The sequence below is a fragment of the Malaclemys terrapin genome, chromosome 14, assembly GCF_027887155.1.
Source record: "Malaclemys terrapin pileata isolate rMalTer1 chromosome 14, rMalTer1.hap1, whole genome shotgun sequence".
NCBI lineage: Eukaryota > Metazoa > Chordata > Testudines > Emydidae > Malaclemys > Malaclemys terrapin.
In genome coordinates this window covers 38,187,363-38,207,575 of record NC_071518.1, presented here as the reverse complement: position 1 = coordinate 38,207,575, position 20,213 = coordinate 38,187,363, and the positions used below count along the sequence as shown (strand labels likewise).

At 47.9% G+C, this 20,213-nt stretch overlaps 1 protein-coding gene across 7 annotated transcripts in view; it reads right to left on the bottom strand.

The window, feature by feature from the left end:
• The window catches only part of ZDHHC1 (zinc finger DHHC-type containing 1), a 55,082-nt gene that overhangs the window by 1,878 nt on the left and 32,991 nt on the right, over window positions 1-20,213 (bottom strand). For 4 of the 7 annotated variants that reach the window (XM_054049103.1, XM_054049101.1, XM_054049106.1 and 1 more), the window contains 4 exons: window positions 18,339-18,451; window positions 8,943-9,028; window positions 2,833-2,926; window positions 1,779-1,890 (listed from right to left, as the gene is read on the bottom strand). In XM_054049103.1, coding sequence (XP_053905078.1) covers window positions 1,779-1,890; window positions 2,833-2,926; window positions 8,943-9,028; window positions 18,339-18,451 — 405 coding nt within the window. The remainder of the gene's footprint in view (window positions 1-1,778; window positions 1,891-2,832; window positions 2,927-8,942; window positions 9,029-18,338; window positions 18,452-20,213) is intronic. The other 3 variants (XM_054049104.1, XM_054049107.1, XM_054049108.1) reach the window with 3 other exon arrangements.

The window sequence follows — 20,213 nt, the reverse complement described above, 5'->3', positions numbered from 1 at the left end:
TGATCCACCAAAATTAAAGGAGCCCATACATGCTCATGCAAAACCAGATGTCAAAAGGCCCACAAGTCAATTCTCAGTAATGGAAGAATCCATGCACTAAACATTTTACAGTATTCCCAACACCACATGACCAATTCATTTCCCCTTCTAAGGCAGGCTATGTTCTCCCCAATGCTGGGTTCATATACCCCCTTTGTCTTCCTTTCCACATACAGGTCCCACAAGCCCCTGGACCCTACAGTTACATTCCCTCATTTATCCTGACATGAAATCACACGTGCAAACCATGGCACCTAATGATAAAGTCAAGTCAAAGTCCCAAACGTCATGAGTGCATTTCAGAGGACTTGCCCTCACCTTCTAGTGAAGCCTCATTTTCCTGGTGGGTCAAATCCTGCACCACTGAGCTCTGCAGTGCAGAGCTGGTTGGAACCCACCGTGGCACTGTAGCTCTGCCTGACTCCCTAGCTGTGAAGTGCCATTAGAGTCCTGAAAAGGCAATGGCAGCTAAGTCCTGCCTGGTATTTTCTCATATTTGCTCCTTCAAAAAAACCATTCCCCCAGGCAAGAAGAACCGTAGAAGCGGAATAGATTCTACTCCCCAGGTTTGAGAGGAGGATGGGTAGTGTCTGAAACAACAGCAGCTCCTCAGCTTAACTTCAGAAGTTCCCCCATCTGTCGAGTGACAGCGTGGGGAGCAGTGGGGGTCCCATGTGTCACTGCTATTATTTGGCGTCTCCCCCTGGCTCTACAAACAGTGAAGTCATCCCTCCTGCTGCTGGATGCCCAAGGTCCGCATTTCTCCAGTCAGCCATGCTTAAGCCCACAGGAGGAGAATAGCTCAGAAGCGCTGCACATCACCCTCCATCCCAGGCTGGAGAGTAAAGCTCAATGGACACTCCCACCCTCATATTAGAGAAGGTCCAGGGGCATGGGATAGCGAGTTCTCTGGTCCTCGCTGCTGTTCTCAGTCTGGAAGTGCCTTCTCCTCGTTCTCTCCTTTTAAGGGCAGCCATGTGGGAAGGGGCACAGGCAATGCTGCTCCAAGACGCGATCACTAGAACTGTCGTTAGTGTGAAAAGGGTTTGGTCCTTTCCAGAGTTCATCACACACACTGCTTTGGCTCTTCACTGCATCTCCCCCTTTCCTCCCTCTTCCCTTGCTCCCCCGGCACATACGCCTTTCTTTGTTATGTGGTCTCCTCCCGTCCCCTGCATGTGCTTCCCTGCCACACAGTCCTTCGCTTCCCCTACTTGCACATACTACTTGGTTGCCTCATTCCCTTCCCCCTAAACATCCCTTTCTCATTGGCGGCTCCAGTCCCTGGGGTGGCTCTCATTGCTCCCTTCCTCTTTTGAAGCTGTAGGACCTAAAAGTTGGCCTGGCTCTTCCTAGTTGTTCCCAGCTCCTCCAGCCTTGTTTCCACTGACGAGCCTTGATATCTGAGGAAGGAGCTCCAAGCAAGGGCGAACTGGCAGAAACAGTGACAAGCCAGCTCTCCAGAGAGCTCAGTTTGGAACCAGCTGCCCTATGATATTTGGTATTACCCCCCAGGGATTTGCATTCTTCACTTCGGTTTTCCTCTCTCTTCTGTTTTTCTAACGTTTCACTGCTAATTCCCTTACATTTCTCCTAATTGTGGGGCTCAAACAGAGGAGCTCCCTGTGGCTCACTTACCCGGTTAGGGTGCTGGGAGAGGAGCTCTCTATGGCACATTCGCCTGCCTGACGGTCATGTAAACGCAGCTGGACCAGAGGGGCTTACTGAAGTACACTCACCTGGTTGGGTAGCTGGGAGAGGGCGTCTGGGCTGACTGCTTGTCTTGGACCGTTCATCCACGACTGAGGGTGGAACCTTACGCACCTTTTTCTTCTTCCGCTTCTTCTGCTGCTATGAAAACAAGAAGTTCGGATGAAGGAAGATCCACTCATTAGTTCAAAGATGTTGCACTGGCAGCTTTTATAACTCCTGTCTCTGTTTAACTTCCTTCATGTTTTAAATCAGTTTGATAAATTATTTCAGTTTAGAGTTTGGGAGGAAAGGAATTGAGGGGAGCGATGCAAAGAGCCCTCACTGCGTGCACTGAGTCTGGCCTACACAAGCCAAGATGTTTGCAACTGCCTAGTACAGCCTTCTGTTAAAAGCAATGAGAAACAATTGGGCATAAGCCTTGAGAAAGGCGAGAGCATCACACTACATAGCAACTTGCCACCAGATCAGGAATGAAGAGCAGTGACACTGTGGTACAGGTGACTGAATTCTAAGCCCAGCAGAAGCCCCAAACACACAGTCTTTCCCTGGGGAGAGGTCCAAGGGAAGCCAAGGTTCTTGCCTATTGTACTGAGTTGGATGAGACGGTGGGAGAGTGCACATACGGCATGCACTGCCGCTGGGGTACGTCTGTGAGGTGACAGCGCGGTGTACGTGTTGGGTTACTGTGGACAGGGTGTGTTCTTTGTGAAAGAAAAGAGAAGGTATGCGTATGTGGGTGTTCGCATGCATGAAGTGAGGGGACAGGAGAGCGTATCCATGTGTGTGAAGTGAGGGGATGGGACCATGTGTCTCGGTGGGCGGGTCTACACTAGAAAGTTAGGTTGACCTTGCTATGTTGCTCCAGGGATAAGAACGCTCTGTGTCTGCAGTAAGTGTCTACACTACAGCTACAGTGGCGCAGACATACCCTGTGTGTGAGCACAAGATGAGAAGCCAGGAGGAGGCAAGTGTCTAAATGAAGTGACAGTAGGGTGCACTGTATGTGTCTGTGCCTGTGAGAGACATGACAATACCGTACAAGCACAGCACCTCACAGGCTATAGCACGTCTCCCACTTACCTGGGGGTGGACTATGGACTGAAGAGCTGGGAGCTCAGGAGAAGAGTTGAGCTCAGGGTCTGCTCCATCGTTGTGGACACAGAACTTTGAAAGGCTAAAACACATGAAGAATACACAAGACAGTGCAGCTTTCTTAAGGAACAGTTAACTCTTTGATGCCCAAGTGCCTCGAAACAGCTGGGCTGGGCTCCTTCCTTGCAGGGTGTTCCAAGAGAGTGCTGTGGGGCAATTGTTCCTCCCCTTCCTCCCCCCCCCGGGCACTGTTCTGTGGAACTCCCCAGGATTCCATCTTGTTTCCTCTCCTGTTCAACATGCACAGGGGATTGATAACTAGGAGGGTACAGAAAAGGGCAACAAAAGTGATGAGGGGTATGGAACGGTTTCCATATGAGGAGAGATTAATAAGACTGTGACTTTTCAGCTTGGAAAAGAGACGACTAAGGGGGAATATGAGAGGTCTATAAAATCATGACTGGCATGGAGAAAGGAAATAAGGAAGTGTTATTTACTCCTTCTCTTAACACAAGAACTAGGGGTCACCCAATGAAATTAATAGGCAGCAGGTTTAAAACAAACAAAAGGAAGTATTACTTCACATAACACACAGTCAACCTGTGGAACTCTGTGCCAGAAGATGTTACGAAGGCCAAGACTATACCAGGCTTCAAAAAGGAATTAGATAAATTCATGGAGGATAGGTCCATCAATGGCTATTAGCCAGGATGGGCAGGGATTGTGTCCCTAGCCTCTGTTTGCCAGAAGCTGGGAATGGGTGACTTGGGATGGATCACACGGTGATTACCTGTTCTGTTCACTCCCTCTGAAGCACCTGGCATTGGCCACTGTCGGAAGACAGGATAGTGGGCTAGATGGACCTTTGGTCTGATCCAGTGTGGCCGTTCTTATGCATCCTCCCCCGAGGCCCTGCCCACCCTCTGCTCACTCCTCTCTGCTCCTGCGGTCCCTGCCCCTCGAAGGCCCTCCCACCTGCCACTCACTCCTCTCCGCCCCCTTCCCGGAACAGCAGGGGCCACCAGGAGGCCATAGGGCCATGGCCCCATCACTTTTTCCTGCCTTAGGCGAGCGATGGGAGGGCACCACGGCAGAATAGCTGGACAAGTAATGCTCTTGTGTAAGACCACAGGTCCTCACAGCATGTCAACGTTGTGTTTAAAAGTAAGGTGAACAGAAGGATCTGGCTGGTGAAGCCTGTCTGCTACCATCCAACTCCAAGGAAGTAATGCAGACCTCCACAGCAAATGGTGGAGCAGCTCCATTTGAAGTTAAAGATTATCTCAGTACTGGCTATGCAGGTCCCTACGTTGGCGGTGCCGATGTCTGCATCGATGGCGATCCTGATGAAACTGTCGAAGTCGTTGACTAGGGTGAAATGCTGATTGTACCGCCATTGGTACCAACAGTACCATTATTAATGTCCTGCCACAGGTCAGTACTGGATGCTGTAATATAGGTAAATGCCGTACCAATAGACATAACAAGTTGGCATCCAGGGGACCAAAATAGGAGGCACAGCCTCCGTAGTAGGGCAGATAGTCCTGGTCCCATTGGTATGGGTATAATAGTAGCTGAACGGACTTGCGTACAGAGAGTACGTGAAGATGGTACCAGAGCTGGAATGACCTTGAATGCTGAAGGCACCTGTCTTGATGGCCCTGTGCTAGAGGTGACGGTGTTGCCTCTGCCAGTTGGTACCAGAGAGGACTGTTACCTGTGTTCTGACTTCAGCACAGTACCAGAGGACTTGTGTCTTTTACTTGACTCATCACTCCTGGAAGTTGTGGATGAAGACTTCTTCAATCCGGCCTCAGCCTCCAACAGAAAACTGGACTTCTTTGGCTTTGATGAAGCCACACAGGAAGAAGAAGAACTCCTCTTTTCCCCAAGTTTCACCTTAGGCACCAAGGCAGCTGGAAGAGCACTTTGGCAGATGAGCTTTCAGCCTTCTCATGAGCAGGGCCATTAGGGTCTGCAGAGGGAAGTGTTGTCTTCTTGAAGATCTCCAGATTTTTTAGTTCTTGAAGGGAATGGGGTGCAAATAAGGCACTTGTCCCTCACATGCCCTCTCCCAAACAAAAGAGACTGTTTATCATTTCCTGCCATTACGGCCCTTCAAGTTGAACATGGCTTAAATCCCGGAGATCTCTGCATTGTGACTGAAACACCAGCAAAACTAAATTATCTATAATCTACCACAAAACTAACCTCAGGGCTCGTCTACACTGGCGCCAGACCGAGCTATGGGGTGTGAACTGCAGAGTGCTCTGTGTTCCGCTCTAACTGCCCGGTGTAGACCTTCCTGGTGCTGGTGCGAAACGAAAAGCCTAGTGTGCGGTAACATAGTCCTCACGGAAACAGGATTCCATAACAAAATAAACAGTAACATTGGGAGACCAGCTGAAAGTCCAATCGCAAAATGATGTTTTTTAAAGTATTTATTTTAGTTAAATCACGATCTAGAATTGAGTTCCTCGGGGGTCATCATGGAAGAGAGAGGAATTTGAATAAAGAGGGGGTAGTAAGAGAGAGGAGTTTGAAGAATAAGGAGCAGCACAGAAGCTGTAAATAGAAGGGAGAGACAGTAGCTGGGAACGTGGCTTGTGTGGAGGGAAGGGAGTAGGAGAGTGAGAAAAAAGTCATTTTTAAAGATACTCTGTATGTCGAACAGGACATACTTTGAGTACGTTCTCTAGCCTTATGTTAAGGGGTCTATAAACCCCATTCCGAGCACAGACAGAAGAGGGAGGAGAGCCTCTCCGGTTTACAGACAAGCAGCTTGACCACCTCCCCATGCGGAGGCCAGAGCTGCCAATCCTGGAGGCAGGCACTGAGAGCTGCAGCCACCAGAGGAAACAAGGCCTGCTATAAACAGGAGAGTCCGGAGAAGGAAAGGGAGGCTGAAAGGCCTGGGACAGCAAAGGGGTGACGCCTTTGCACCAGGCTGCCCGCATGAACAGAGACAAGAGACCGAAGCAGACTGCTAGACTTAGAGTTGAGAGTCCAAGAACTGCCCTGACTGAGGTCAGACTAAGGAGGAACAGTCAGGAGCAGCAGGAGCACACCAGGAGCTGGGGATGTCTGTGTTATGCAGGTCAGACTAGATGATCACAGTGGTCCCTGCTGGCCTTGGAGTCTATGAATCTAGGCAGAACTTTGAAGGATCAGAAGTTTGAATATAATATGGACAGTGAGAAGGCGGCAGTGAAGGGAGTGGAATAGTGGAGTGTCATGATCTGAGTGTCATGCAAGGAAGACCCATTTTGGATGGACTGGACAGGGGCAAAGTGACAGGCAGGGAGACCAGAGAAGAGAAGGTTGCAGTAATCAAGGTGAGAGTTAACCAATTTAGCAGTTGGTCTGAAAAAGAGAGGATGGACTTTTGGGTACGGTAAAGGAAATAACACTGTATGGTTTGGTGTGTGGGTCCTTTCTGACACCCAGGGTCTAGTGGTGTGCGTATGTGGGAAGGAGAGAGGAAAGAGTGTGTTAAGTATTTAAAGAGTCTCACACTGCACAGTCTTGAGGGCCTGGGAGTTTTGTGTCCAGCATGAGGGAGGAAGAAAACAAGGGGCCGGATTTTGAACACATCCCAAGCAGGACCCCAACGGTGTGTTCCGAGTACTGAACTTTATAGTAGCATGTGCCATGGAATGTGACAGGCTGTACGTGAAGGTTAGCCATGCAGTCAAACTTAGTAATTTTCCCCTTATCAGTGCAGTGAGAGCAGGGGATCTCAAAGTAAAGTCAGACTGGGGAGAAGAACCACTTCTACAGGGAGTTCTTTATGTTGTAAGTCACAGGGTTCCCAATCAGAGAGAAGGGGAGTCCTGGAAGTGCAGGGCAAGTGGGAACTCTCACTCATATCTCTACTGCAGCCCTAAGGGAGCAGATGCCAGGGGCATGTGGCCTAGTGCATATCCCTCTCACAGAGGAACAGTTGGTTGATGCTGGTGTTTCAGAGGAGGGTTATACCTGGGCCGGAGTGTATCCAGTTGTCCAATTCTGGCTTTTCCTACTGTCCTAACTGCATAAAAGTAGTGGCATACATTCCTCTCTGTCCTTTTTCTCCTCTCCTCTCTATCCCTGGCCTGATGCTGTAGTCCTGGGTGAAGAGAGAGGTTGGAGGGGGAGCACAACGAAGCAGGTTTCCTAGACACACACACCTCCTTCCACTTACATTAACAACATGCTCTCACTGCTCCCTTACCCACTGCTCCCTTACCCTTACCCCTTACCCTTCCCTAGGTAAACACATTCAGGCTTGAATTAAAGTCTGTTTTATTAAACACTTATTGATCCTGAGATACCTGCAGGAGCTGGGGGGAAATTTATTAGACACGGAGAATCAAAAGCACCTCAGATATAGAAATCAGGGTTCAGCCCCACCATATAGAATAAGAGTACCTAGCACTCTTCTGCCTTCAAAGCACTACACAAACACTAATTCATTAATCGTCATGGCACCCCTGTGAGCTAGGTGAGTATTATCCCCAATTTACAGGTAGGGAGACTGATGTAGAAAGGTTAAGTCACTTGTCCAAGGCCACAGAGTGAATCAGCATCAGAGCCAAGATTAGAATGCAGGAGTTCCTGGCTCCCAGGCCCAAGCTCATACTACTAGGTCATGCCTGTCTCTTCCGGAGGCAGATGTTGGATGGCGTTGCTATCATTCAGAGAGAACAGTTGGAAGGCATGGAGGGAGGTGCATGATGATAAAATCCCCTACTTTCACTAAAAGGTACTTGGATAAGAAGTCGTCTCTGCCAGTTGACTCCTAGGGCAGGAGTAAAGAGTATTTTCCTCATGCATTTATATTAACCAGCCAGGCAGTAAAGTTCCCTGCTTCTTACCCAGGGTAGTTTTCTGTCAACATGCTGTACTACAGGGGTTTCATGAAATGGTGCCCAAGGTCAGGTAAAAATCTCATGAGAGTGGGGTGGCAAACTCTCAGAACAGCAGAGCCCTTTTCATGGTAAGGCAGTCTCAGATACCCAGTTGCTGCCTGCTACTATCTGAAAGCTCTCCAATCGCAGTCATGTTCTCAGACGTGCCTGTGGAGCTCCCATGTACTCCAAAGACAAGCGCACACCCCTAGTGGAGGACAAAGCTTAGTGTTCTGGTTTTCAGTCATAGTGCACAGAATTTTTCAAGACCACAAGCAGAATTTTCAACAGCAAAGATCCCATAAGAAATTTTAATGTAAAACAGTCCCGCTAGAGCAGGGGTGGGCAAACTTTTTGGGCCGAGGCCACATCTGGGTGGGGAAATTGTATGCAGGGCCAGGGCAGGGGGTTGGGGTGTGGGAGGGAGTGTGAGGTGTGGGAGGGGGTGTGGTGTGCAGGAAGGGGCTCAGGGCAAGGGATTGGGGCAGAGGAGGGGTGCGGGATGTATGAGGGGGCTCAGGGAAGGGGGTTGGGGTGCAGGAGGGGCGCGGGGTGCGGTAGGGGGCTCAGGGCAGGGGGTTGGGGTGCCACAGGGGTGCAGGGTGCAGCGGGGGCTCAGGGCAGGGGGTTGGGGGGCAGGGGGCCCCACGCCACTCCAGGAAGCGCTGCAGTCCCTGGGGGAGAGGGGCTGGAGGGCTCCGCATGCGCTGCCCTTGCCGCGCCTCCAGGTACCTCCCCCGAAGCTCCCATTGGCCACGGTTCCCCGTTCCCGGCCAATGGGAGCTGCAGGGGCTGGTGCCTGGAGGCAACGCACGGAGCCCTCTGCCCCCCCACCCGGGGGCCGCAGGGACATGGTGCTGGCCGCTTCTGAGAGCGGCGCGGGGCCCATAGTGCCACAGGGGGCAATCTCGCGGGCCGGATCCAAAGCCCTGAGGGGCCGGATCCAGCCCGCGGGCCATAGTTTGCCCACCCCTACGCTAAAGAGTTCTAGAAAAGATGTTTTCCTGGTAGGTTAAAGAACCTCTGGAGGTGTTTACACACTCTTAGGCACCAAGGTTAAAGCATGGCATGCTCAAACACACAAATGCATTGCCTCAGTCTCCTAAGCACTTTTACCCCCACTGGGGCCACAGGGGGTGACTTTGGTGTCAATTTCATACACAGTACACACCATGCCAGGAAACCTCTGCTAGTGCAAGCTGTACTCACTCTCTGCCTGATGTTACTGTTGATGAGTCTTCCACCTGTATCCCAGGGTTGGTGTAGCCAAGGTTTCCTGCATAAAAATCCACCTCCTGAAAAGAACAAGAATAAACATTAATAAAACTATCTGGGCACCTGAATGAAGGACACACATCAGCAGGGTTAAGGAGCGGAGTCGGAAGGAAGGCTTTCTGCTCAGCCAGCCAGCAAATGAGACACATCATATTGTTTAATGAGAAGAAAAAAATAAGGCTGAGACACCACTGTATGAAATACCGACTGGATCAAACAACAGACTCGATCTGCAGTCCAATCAGAATGGAGAAATGAACACCAACCTCAGTTTCTTTGGACCTTAAAAAAGTCCCTCAGAAAAATTTTCACCAGGCCCAAACAGCTGGATTAAAGAAAAAGTTATTAGAATATTAAATGCAACAATTCCTGTTAATTCAACATTGAGGTTTCAAAGGGAAGTGTGCAAAGGCCAGGAACCACAAGAGTGAAGGTTAACGCTACTCCTTTGGACGAATGTGTTTGTAGACGTACGTACATCCAAGATAACATATGATCTGGAATTTACATATTACATTATGATGTCAATATACAAGAGGGCTGAGTTAATAAATCTTTTAAATCCCAATAACTGGATTAAGAGGAAGGCCCCCCAACCTACCCACCACCCCAATAAAGAAATAAATAAACCTGACCACACAATGGAGATGACCAGATACAAAAGCATCAAGATTGATGGACAGCCATCAGAGAAGACAGACTTGGTTCAGGAGAGCCAGGGCTGAGACACTTCAGTTCAGTTCACTTTTTCCAACTGATTTGAAACCTGAATAACTACCAAGCCAGTCTTCTCCAAAACTGATTTAGCTTGTAGGTTTCATGGAGACTTTAAAGACAAGCTTAATGAAAATCACTACGGTCGATTTAAAGTTATGATGGCAAGATTGTTAAAAGTGATAGTGACTTCGGGTGCCCACTGTGAATACCAAGATGCAATTCAGACCAGTCAGGGGCTATGTCACCCCTGCCCTGCAACCTTGGGTACTTACAATGCCTTGCTGCAGTAGGTCCAACCGGGGCCACTCACAAACAGCCTTCCAACATACAAGTCACACCCTGAGTGTCTGTGTGAAACTGCAACTTGCCAACCACGCTACACTCTGGCTCTCACCAGCCTGGGTTACTTCTCCAGGGCAACCGCAAAACACTGCCAGACCTGGATTATCCCCCAGAAATGAATGTCTTGCACTGCCCAGCCCTCTTTGGACAGTCCAAATATATTAAGTCTATTATTTCTTTACAGGAATCATATACACCAGCTTATTACTTTTAAATAGAGATACCCAGGCACTTTAATTTAAAGACACTGGATTAGGTAAAACAATAAAGCAAGTCTATTAATGATAAAGAGAGAAATTCTAAGTGAGTACAAGCAATGAGGCATAAGAGTCAGAAATGGTTACAAGAAAAATAAAAGATAAAACGCTTTCAACTGCCTAACTTAACAAACTACATTAGATTTAAAGCAAAATTCCTCACCACATGCTTCCAATAGCTATACTGACCAACCCTCTAGGTAGGATCCCTCCCCCAAAGTTCAACAGGTGCTTCTTTTGTCTTCTCAGGTGCAAAGAGTGAAATGGATAGGGAGGGAGAGGAGAAGTGTGATGGGGTGTTTGCCTCTCCTTTTATAAGTGTCAGTCCCCCTCTTGAAAAGCGTTTCCAGCTGAGACCCAGGAGACAAAGAGTCCGTGTGGAAGGATGTTCCCTGCTGGGTTTTTTCACCAGTGTATGCTCACATGCAGGTTTCCTTTTGTTTCCTCCATTCCCCTTTCTGCTTGATGATTCTGTTTCCTGGTTAAATGCAAATTAAGGCAAGCCCACATTCCTTTGTTTAGGATAGACCTGTTTGCCGACTTCTGCCTGGGCAGGGATGTGGGGCTTGGAACATGTGCTAATAACACCATACGGGGGAATCTTATAACTTCCCATACAATGTTGCTTCCTATAGTTCACCATGACAATACTGACCGGGAAGTTATGGGTTTTTAAATGACACCTCACAAGGCATAAAGGTACAAAGATTATTACAATAGTGTGTAAGGTGTGAATACAGGGGTGCATTCTGTCACACCCACTTTGGGAAATCTTGAAGGGGCTTGCTCTTCAGAAAATTCTGAGCACCCAGCCTCTGAAAATCAGTCTAAAGTCGGGCATCCAAAACTGTAGGCACCGAAAATCTTGATCTGAATGTTTGAAGTCCTGGTACCATTTTACCTCATGGTTAAAGGAAAGCAAAACGGAATACTTCAGAGCTGCCAATTTCAAAAATGCTCTTGTCTTAAATTTTAAATGTTCATAACTTTTGAACTATTGAACCAGTTTTCTTAAATATCAAGACAAGTTTGAAAATAATTGGTTTAGTAGATTTAAAGATATGAACTTTCTCAAGTCAACAAACCACTTTGGGAGTGTGCAATTACCTAGCTGTTCACATTATATGAGCAGGGTATATGTCAAATGAGGCAACAGGGAGGACACAGTAAGAGACAATCTCACACCAAGGCAGACATGTGGCAGGAGAGATTTAGATCTTTTCAGAGAAAAACACCTTGTGGCTGAAAAGAGCTGCTGTTGAAGAGATCCAAGCAAGACCGTGGCAATTACAGGGCACAGCTATTGGGAGTGATTAGGGCTCAGTGTTTACAAAGAAGGGATTTCTCAATGCTGAGTTCAACCCTACAATCTGCTATCCAAACAGTTATTGTTCAGTAACAAAGTGCGACATCTTCTCCCTTAACAGAGTTGGGTGAGAAATGTGTTAGTGACAAGGCGCTCTCAGTTTTCCTCTCATGTTGATCTGTCTAATCTTTCATCACTAGACAAAGTATTCTGTTGTCCTACGGACAAAGAAGCTACCCATTAAGACAAGAGGAACATTGATCATCTGTTGCATCACACATTCTTGGAAAACATTCTCTGCTATGTTCACAGAATGCAAACACGTGAGTGAACAGCAACGCAGGCCTGGCAACACCAGTAAGGTTAACAAAGGACACATCTCAGAAATTTTCTGAGCAGCACTCTCCTAGAGGAAAAAAAGCTTTCTAAAATCCACTTCATTCATTTTAGTCTTGTAAGTCACATAGAACCATAATGGTCACATGACACCCGAACAGAGTTAAGGCAGGAGTGGCCAACCTGTGGCTCCGGAGCCACATGCGGCTCTTCAGAAGTTAATATGCGGCTCCTTATATAGGCATCAACTCCAGGGCTGGAGCTACAGGCACCAAGTTTCCAATGTGCCGGGGGGTGCTCACTGCTCAACCCCTGACTCTGCCACAGGCCCTGCCCCCACTCCACCCCTTCCCGCCCCCTCCCCTGAGCCTGCAGTGCCCTCGCTCCTCCCCGCTCCCCCCCAGAGCCTCATGCATGCCACGAAACAGCTGATCGAGAGGAAGGGGGAGGCGCTGATTGGCGGAGCTGCCAGTGGGTGGGAGGCGCTGGGAGCAGGGTGGGGGAGCTGATTGGGGGCTGCTGACATATTACTATGGCTCTTTGGCAATTGGTAAATTCTGGCTCCTTCTCAGGCTCAGGTTGGCCACCCCTGGAGTAAGGCATAAGGAATAACAAATGGAAGCGGACCTGACAGCTAGTAAATGGGATGAACTCTCACTGTGGTGGTCAGAAAACTTAGCCTCCATCTCTGCAGCAACATAAAATAAATATTACCGCCATGACTGCGTAGTGCGTCAAATTAACCAGCTATCCCGAACCTACCGTACATGAATAATGCCAGGGTACTCTTTTCACAGCTTCCACAGCCTTCGCTGCACATCCCAAGGCCAAGGCCATGACTACACTACAAACTTTTGTCATCGCAAGTTACACCGGCATAAAGCCACCGCACAGAGTATATCGCTTGTGCGCATACATACTTGACTCCTTGCACTGGTGCTGTGCGTACTCACCAAGAGTGCTTGTGTCAATGCAGTGCGGTGCACCATGGGTAGGTATCCCAGCGTGCAACCCACCACCATCCAGGGAAGTTTTGGCAATGCATTGTGGGCCCAAAATGAGTTGCACGGGGTGACAGGGAGCAAGGGGTCAACTTACCAGCATGCAACTGTCTCCATTCCATAGTCATCTATATCCCATCATTTTCACACCAGTTTTCAAAATTCCATGAACCCACGCAGACCCCCTTGCTACCCACCATCTCTGACAGAAGCACGGGGCATGTACAGCTCTGCATTATTGTCATGAGCATTGCAAGCACAGGATGCACGATCCTCTGGTATTTGCAGAACCACAAGAATAACCAAATCAGCGGGGGAACATGACGATTCCTTGGAGGACAGACTGCTGTGTGACATAGCGAGACTCAATTAAAGGTTGATGGTGGCACTCACGGAGCAGCTGCAGATGGTGGAGCGCTGCTTCTGGGCCCAAGAAATGAACACTGACTGTTGGGGTTGCACTGTAATGCAGGCTTGGGATGATGAGCAGAACTTTTGGATGTGCAAGGCCACATTCCTGGATCTAAGTATCAGAGGGGTAGCCGTGTTAGTCTGAATCTGTAAAAAGCAACAGAGGGTCCTGTGGCACCTTTAAGACTAACAGAAGTATTGGGAGCATAAGCTTTCGTGGGTAAGAACCTCACTTCTTCAGTCTTGCATCTGAAGAAGTGAGGTTCTTACCCACGAAAGCTTATGCTCCCAATACTTCTGTTAGTCTTAAAGGTGCCACAGGACCCTCTTTTGCTTATTCCTGGATCTGTGTGCCAAGCTCTCCCCAGCCCTCCAGCACAGAGACAGCAGAATTTCAGAGCTGCCCTGACAGTAGAGAAGCAAGTGGTGATTGCACTGTGGAAACTTGCAGCGTCAGATTGCTACCTGTCAGTGGGACATCATTTTGGAATTGGAAAATCCATTGCAGAAGCTGGTATCATGCAAGTATGCAGGGTCATTAATTGCCTCCTGATATGCAGGACTGGGACTCAACGTGCAGGACATAGTGGATGGATTTCCAGCAATGGGGTCCCTGAGCTGTGGTGGAGCGATAGACAACATGCATATCCCTATTTTGGCATCAGACCACCTTGCCACAGAGTACATCAACAGAAAGGGCTACTTTTTTAATGTTATGCAACCACTGGTGGATCACCAGGGATGCTTCACCGATATCAGTGTGGGCTGGTCAGGGAAGATGCACGACGCTCGCATCTTTAAGAACACAGGACTGTTCATAAAGCTGCAGCAGAGACTTCCTTTCCCAACCAGCAGATTGCCACTGGCAACGTTGAAATGTCAAGTGATCCTGGGCGACCAAGTTTACCCCTTGCTCCCCCGGCTCACCACCCACCTTGACAGCATCGAAGAACGCTTTAACTACCGGCTCACCAGATGCAGAATGACAGTTGAATGTGCCTTTGGTCGCTTGAAGGGACTCTGGCATTGTTAACTCACAAGATTTGACCTCAGTGACAAAAATATCCCAATGGGTATAGATGCCTGCTGTGTCCTGCATAATATCTGTGAGGCAAAGGGGTGGCGGGAAGTTGCCACTGGGGTGGAGGGTGGGCAGGCATGGAGCAGCTGCCTGCTGAATTTGAACAGCCAGACCCAAAGGCTATTAGAAGAGCTCAACAGAGCTATACGGCTCAGGAAGGCTTTGAATAAACACTTTAACAGTGAGCCACAGCGGTATACAGTTCTCTGGCTAAGCCTGCTGTTTTGGGGCCTGTTAGGGATGGTGTGGTCCTTGGTGGACATGTATGAATATAACATTGTCCATGCGGCTATTAATTTGGCAGCGCTTGCTGTACATTTATGATTATTACACTGTGTTTGTCACTGATCCTATGAGTTGTGTCACACTGCACAGTAACAAGTAGGTAGGTGCTTTCAGAACTGCTAGGCATTCTGCAGCATATGTTGTGAACTAATAAAGATGAATTATTTTCCAAATAATATAACTTTATTGAGTAACAAAATCAGTGCAAAGAAAAATCTGTGCAATTTAAAAGCAAATACATTAAAAACTTAATAAAACAGAATTTAACAATGGGAAAGAACATTCATGTCCATTTTAGCTACACATACCGCCACCATGTTTTTCACAGGTCACCCTATGTGAAGCTGTGGTTGTCCTTAATGTCCTCCTGCGTAGAGAGGTAGAGATAGGGGTGGGGCCCCTGATGCCATGCGGAATGTTTAGTGGTAGGGCAGAGAGGTGCAGCAGTGGAGTTCTCCATGGACTGCAAAGGGAGGAGAGCCTGAGATTGTTGAACCTGTAGGTTCCACAAGAGTCTGCAGCATCTGTGTTTCCTGGCGGAGAAGGCCCATTATATCCTGGTGCATCTTCCTCTCCTTTTCCTGATGGGACACCTGGGCCTCTCTCCTCTCCACTCTTTCCTTCTCCAGGCTGTCTGCAATGTTCATCCTCCAGGCCCTGTGCTCACGGTCTGAAGCAGCACTGACTTGCAGGATCTCATTGAACATGTCATCCTGAGTCCCCACCTTTCTCCTCCTTATTTGGTTCATGTATTCTATGGGTGTGCAGGGGAACCTCTCCAGGCCGCAACGGCAGATAAAACACAAAGAGATAAATTGCCAGTATAGTCAAAATAGAATGTGAAACTTAATATTCAGAACTCCCTTCCCTGGCTCCCCTGAAGTTTTAAGCAAGACATGCTTATTGACACTTCTGCTCCAGAGCGCTTCTGTGCGGCGCCATTCACAGCACCAGCCATGGTAACTATGGCCTTCCAGGCGCGAGGGAAATGAGGAGGGAATTGCTTGGTTGCATGAAACTATGAGTATAGGGCAATGACACTGAATACCGGCACCATTTTCCACAGGTGGTGGTGATTTTAGCTGATACCTCACACCTGAGGGTAACAAACACACAGAGAGCACAGCTGCTGCTGGTGTCCCAAAGCCACCCGGGCCCTTATGCTGCTAATCTGTGTACTGCAGTTGTGCCTGCTGAAGTTATCACTGACTGACCTGGGAAAGTGTCCTACTGCGGAGAAAAAAGTAAGGCTGCCATCCCTAGAAACCTTTGGGAGAGGATTGCGGAGTACATCCATGAACGTTTCACCGAGACATCCTTCGGATGGGATATTCTTACATATCCAAACAAACTGCTCCATATGGCTCTCCTTGCCTAGGGGAATGAAAAGCAGAGAACGCTACCTCTCTTTGTTGTACCACTACCTCTTTTGGTACGAGTACATTAATGCAAAGTCGATAGATGTGTCCTGTTAAGTTGGGGGCCCCATCACTGTAATGGGAAATAAATTTACACACTTACCCGAGGATCATTCTCCTGCATTGGGCTGGCCTGTGCTCAACTGCTGGGACTGACTAGACTGCAGTGGAGTCTCAAACAGGTCCTGGCTCATGGCATAGCTGGACTCCCAGGTCACAACCCCCATTCTCCTCTTCCTCCTCCTTGTCCTCATCCTCACTGTTCAGGCCAGGGGCCCGTGACGCGGACTTCTTGGAAGTATCCACGGTGGTGTGCAGGGTGGCAGTGGGGTCTCTGCCAAGCATGGCATGCAGCTCCTTGTAAAAGCAGCAGGTCTGCGGCTTGGCATTGGATCAACTCTTGGTCTCCCTGGCCTTGTGATATGCCTGCCACAATGCCTTTGCTTTCACACTGTACTGCTGCTGGTCCCTGTCATACCCCTTCTCCTGCATCCCTCATGCAATCTGCTCATAGACGTTGATGTTTCGATGGCTGGGTCTGTAGCTGTGTGTGCACAGTCTCTTCTCCCCACAGACCCCGGAGATCCAATACCTCCTATCTACTCCAAGTCAGAGCCCGAATGGAGGTCAGCTGCACACAAGAAGCGTGAGCAGCTAGGTGTGTTTGCCAAACTGAGCAATCAGAATAAGGTGTTTCAAAAATCCGCAGGGCTTTAAAGGGGCTGGGGGCCTTCTGGTCTCTGTGACCCCTGGGCAGTGAGCTCACAATTATGCCTAAAGCAGTCAGTGTCTGGCATGGTGGGAAAGCTGCTGGAAGAATGTTAGGGTCGACACAGGTAACGCAGTGTTTACATTTGTGCTGCATCAACATCAGTACGTCAGCCATGGCTCAGTGCTGCTCGGGGAGGCGGTGTTGCTATGGCAGGTCACACTTAACAGCACAGCTGCACTGCTCTAGCGCATCAGTGAAGATGCCACCTACGCCAACAGGAGGGCTTCTCCCATGGGTGTAGGTGCTCCACCTCCTCGTGAGGCAGTAGCTATGTTGACGAGAGAAGCCCTCCCATTGACTTAGCGCTGTCTACAACAGGGGTTAGGTCAGCATAACTGCATGCTCAAGGCGTGGTTTTTTTCATGTCCTAGTGTCTCCTCCCCCTTCCTTTCAGTTTAGCTAATCTCCTCACAAGGCTACCCTCTTCCCCCCAGATATCATGGCACTAACCTGATATTTGCCATGCTTCACACTGGGTACACTGCTTGTATCTAATATCCCTTTCCACTCATCCCTTGTCTGTCTCGTCTATTTAGATTGGAAGCTCTTTGAGGCCGAATCTGTCTCTTCTTACACTGTTTATATACAGTGCGTAGCACAAATGGGGCTCAGATTTCAGTTATGGCCTCGGACACTACCAAATAATAAACAACAATAAATGCAATGTTAAGTTAAAAGTTCAAACGTCTGGAAGCGTGCGCCGGAAGCTAGAATTGTAGCTCTGCCGCTTGTTCAAGTGCATTAAAATACCATCTTTATTTACATTACCGTGTACTGTTTTTCATGTCTCCAGATGGATTAAGGATGGAGATAAGCCAAATAATTCATTTCTTACAGAATATCAAACCGGTTCTAGTAACAGGTAATTTAGCTGTAAGGGACTAGGTAAGAGAAACAAGGAATTGCCTTCCTGCAGAAGAAAAGACGAGAAACCTTCCAATTAATAACATAACCCAAAAGAATTTGTAAAATATGGAGACATGTTTGAGTAGCAGAGTATAACACACCAGTGCACAGGTTTTGATAAGATCCCTGAAACTCAGCTTTGACTCTGGGGTTAAGCTTAAGACTATGGGGAATGGCTGGCTACTCTCCAAACATGATTTACACTCCTTTTCTTTCCTAGATGGTACAACTTGCTACTTGGTATTCCCAAAATGATGCTTTCTCTGAGCTAGTCCAGTCCTGGAGCCTTGTATACCTCTGTCAATGCACCTCAATTATAAACTGCTACTCCGGTTTGGAGCCCCACACAACTCCACCAAAGTACCCTGCCTTCAGCACCTGCCTAACATCCTGAGCAGAGATTCCGGACGAATCTGGATTTCCCACTGAAATGCACCAAAACATTCTGCAGCAAACAAAAAGTTATTTTGAAAGAACGGCTGAAAGCACAATCAGTACCTGAGTGGACCTCACCGGGGGAGGACAAGACTCCAGCTGTTTGTTGACCTCCTTCATCTCTTGTCGGGGACGCTGCTGCACAATGTACTCATAGGTGGTCAATTTGTTCCACACTGGGAGGAAACAAATAGACATTTCAGTGTGTGGAACTCTGTCTGTTTTCTCATTAGGAGCATTCGAATTACTAGGCTGCTTAGTTAAGTGTGGATGCACACACGGCAAAGTCTACATTCCCTCTGAATGACAGCAGGAGCTGGTAAAAATACTACAATCATTGTGAAAACTGTACTTCACTTGCACAAAGTTAGACTTTTTAAATCCTCCTGACCCAGCCCAATCTAAACCAACTTTCACGGTGACATTGAAAGGCAGGAATTCTCAGATAGGGAATATTCCTTGCTATACTTCAGCTGTCGCTAGAGCTGGCCATAAACAGGTCACAAGATTAATTTTTTTAAATATTTGGGAAATTGTATTTCCCCTGACCCTTAACGTCATGTCCCAAAATACTACACAGTTTTTGAAGTCTCTCTAGGTATGAATGTAAAACAATTAATAAGGATAATAAATAAAAATTTCTTTCACACTTATGGATCACAAATGCTTTTAAAACAAAATTCAACTTGGCTCAAAAACTTCCTCTAAAAAAAGCAGAGTAAAATTGATTCAGCAGGTGAAAATCCTCCTTCATACAAAGGAAAGCCCATCTTTTGTACCAACAATCTGCCAAGAATGACCTTGAGCAGATCACTGCAGACTATGTGGCTCTGGGAAGAAGGATAAGAGTCTGGGTCGCAAGTGGTTGTCTTGTCCATCCTCCCTGTTGAAGGAAAAGGCTCGGGCAGGGACCGTTGAATCGTGGAAGTAAATCCATGGCTACGCAGGTGGTGTCGGTGAGAGGGCTTTGGCTTCTTTGACAATGAGCTGATGTTCCAGGAAAGAGGATTGCTATTCTGGGATGGGCTCCATCTATCAAATACTGGGAAGAGCGTCTTTGGACATCATCTGGCTAACCTAATAAAGAGAGCTTTAAACTAGGTCCTATGGGGGGTGGTGACAAAAATCCGGCCAACATGCATCTAGGCTCAAGTAATGAAAACAAGGGGAAGGGGCTAATTTCTGGAGAAGAGACTAGAAATCACAATTGCATTAAAAGGGCAAGAAGAAAAGCAGCAGGGCAGTCTTCAAAATGTCTTCGATGCCTGTAGACAAGTGCAAGGAGTATGGGGAACAAGCAGGATGAACTGGAAATCATGGTATATGAAGAAAATGATGACTTAACTGGCATTACAGAGACTTGGTGGGACAACTCCCATGACTGGAGTAGCAGCATTGAGGGATACAGCTTGTTCTGAAAGGACAGATATGGGGGTAAAAGGAGGAGGTGTTGCACTGTATGTCAAGAATGAATACACTTCCAAGAGGAAGTGAGCAACGGACCTGCTGGAAGTCTCTGGGTGAGAATAAAAAGGGAAAAGAATAGTAGTAATGTTATGGTGGGGGTCTAGTATAGACCACCAAATCAGAAAGAGGAAGTGGATGAGTCATTCTACAAGCAGGTAACAATATTAGCTAACATACATGAGCTAGTTTTAATGGGGGATTTTAACTTCCCTGATATCTGCTGGAAGACTATTACAGCAAAACATGATATATCCGGCAAATTCTTAGCATGTGTAGGGGACAATTTCCTGATTCAGAAAGTTGAGGAAACAACTAGTGGGGGTCATCCATGTTGAATCTGGTTTTGACCAAAAAGGAGGAATTAGTTGCGAATGTGAAAGTGGTCGGGAACTTGGGAGGAAGTGATCATGATCTGATAGAATTCAAGATCCTATGGAAAGCAGGACATGAGAACAGCAAAACAAGGACACT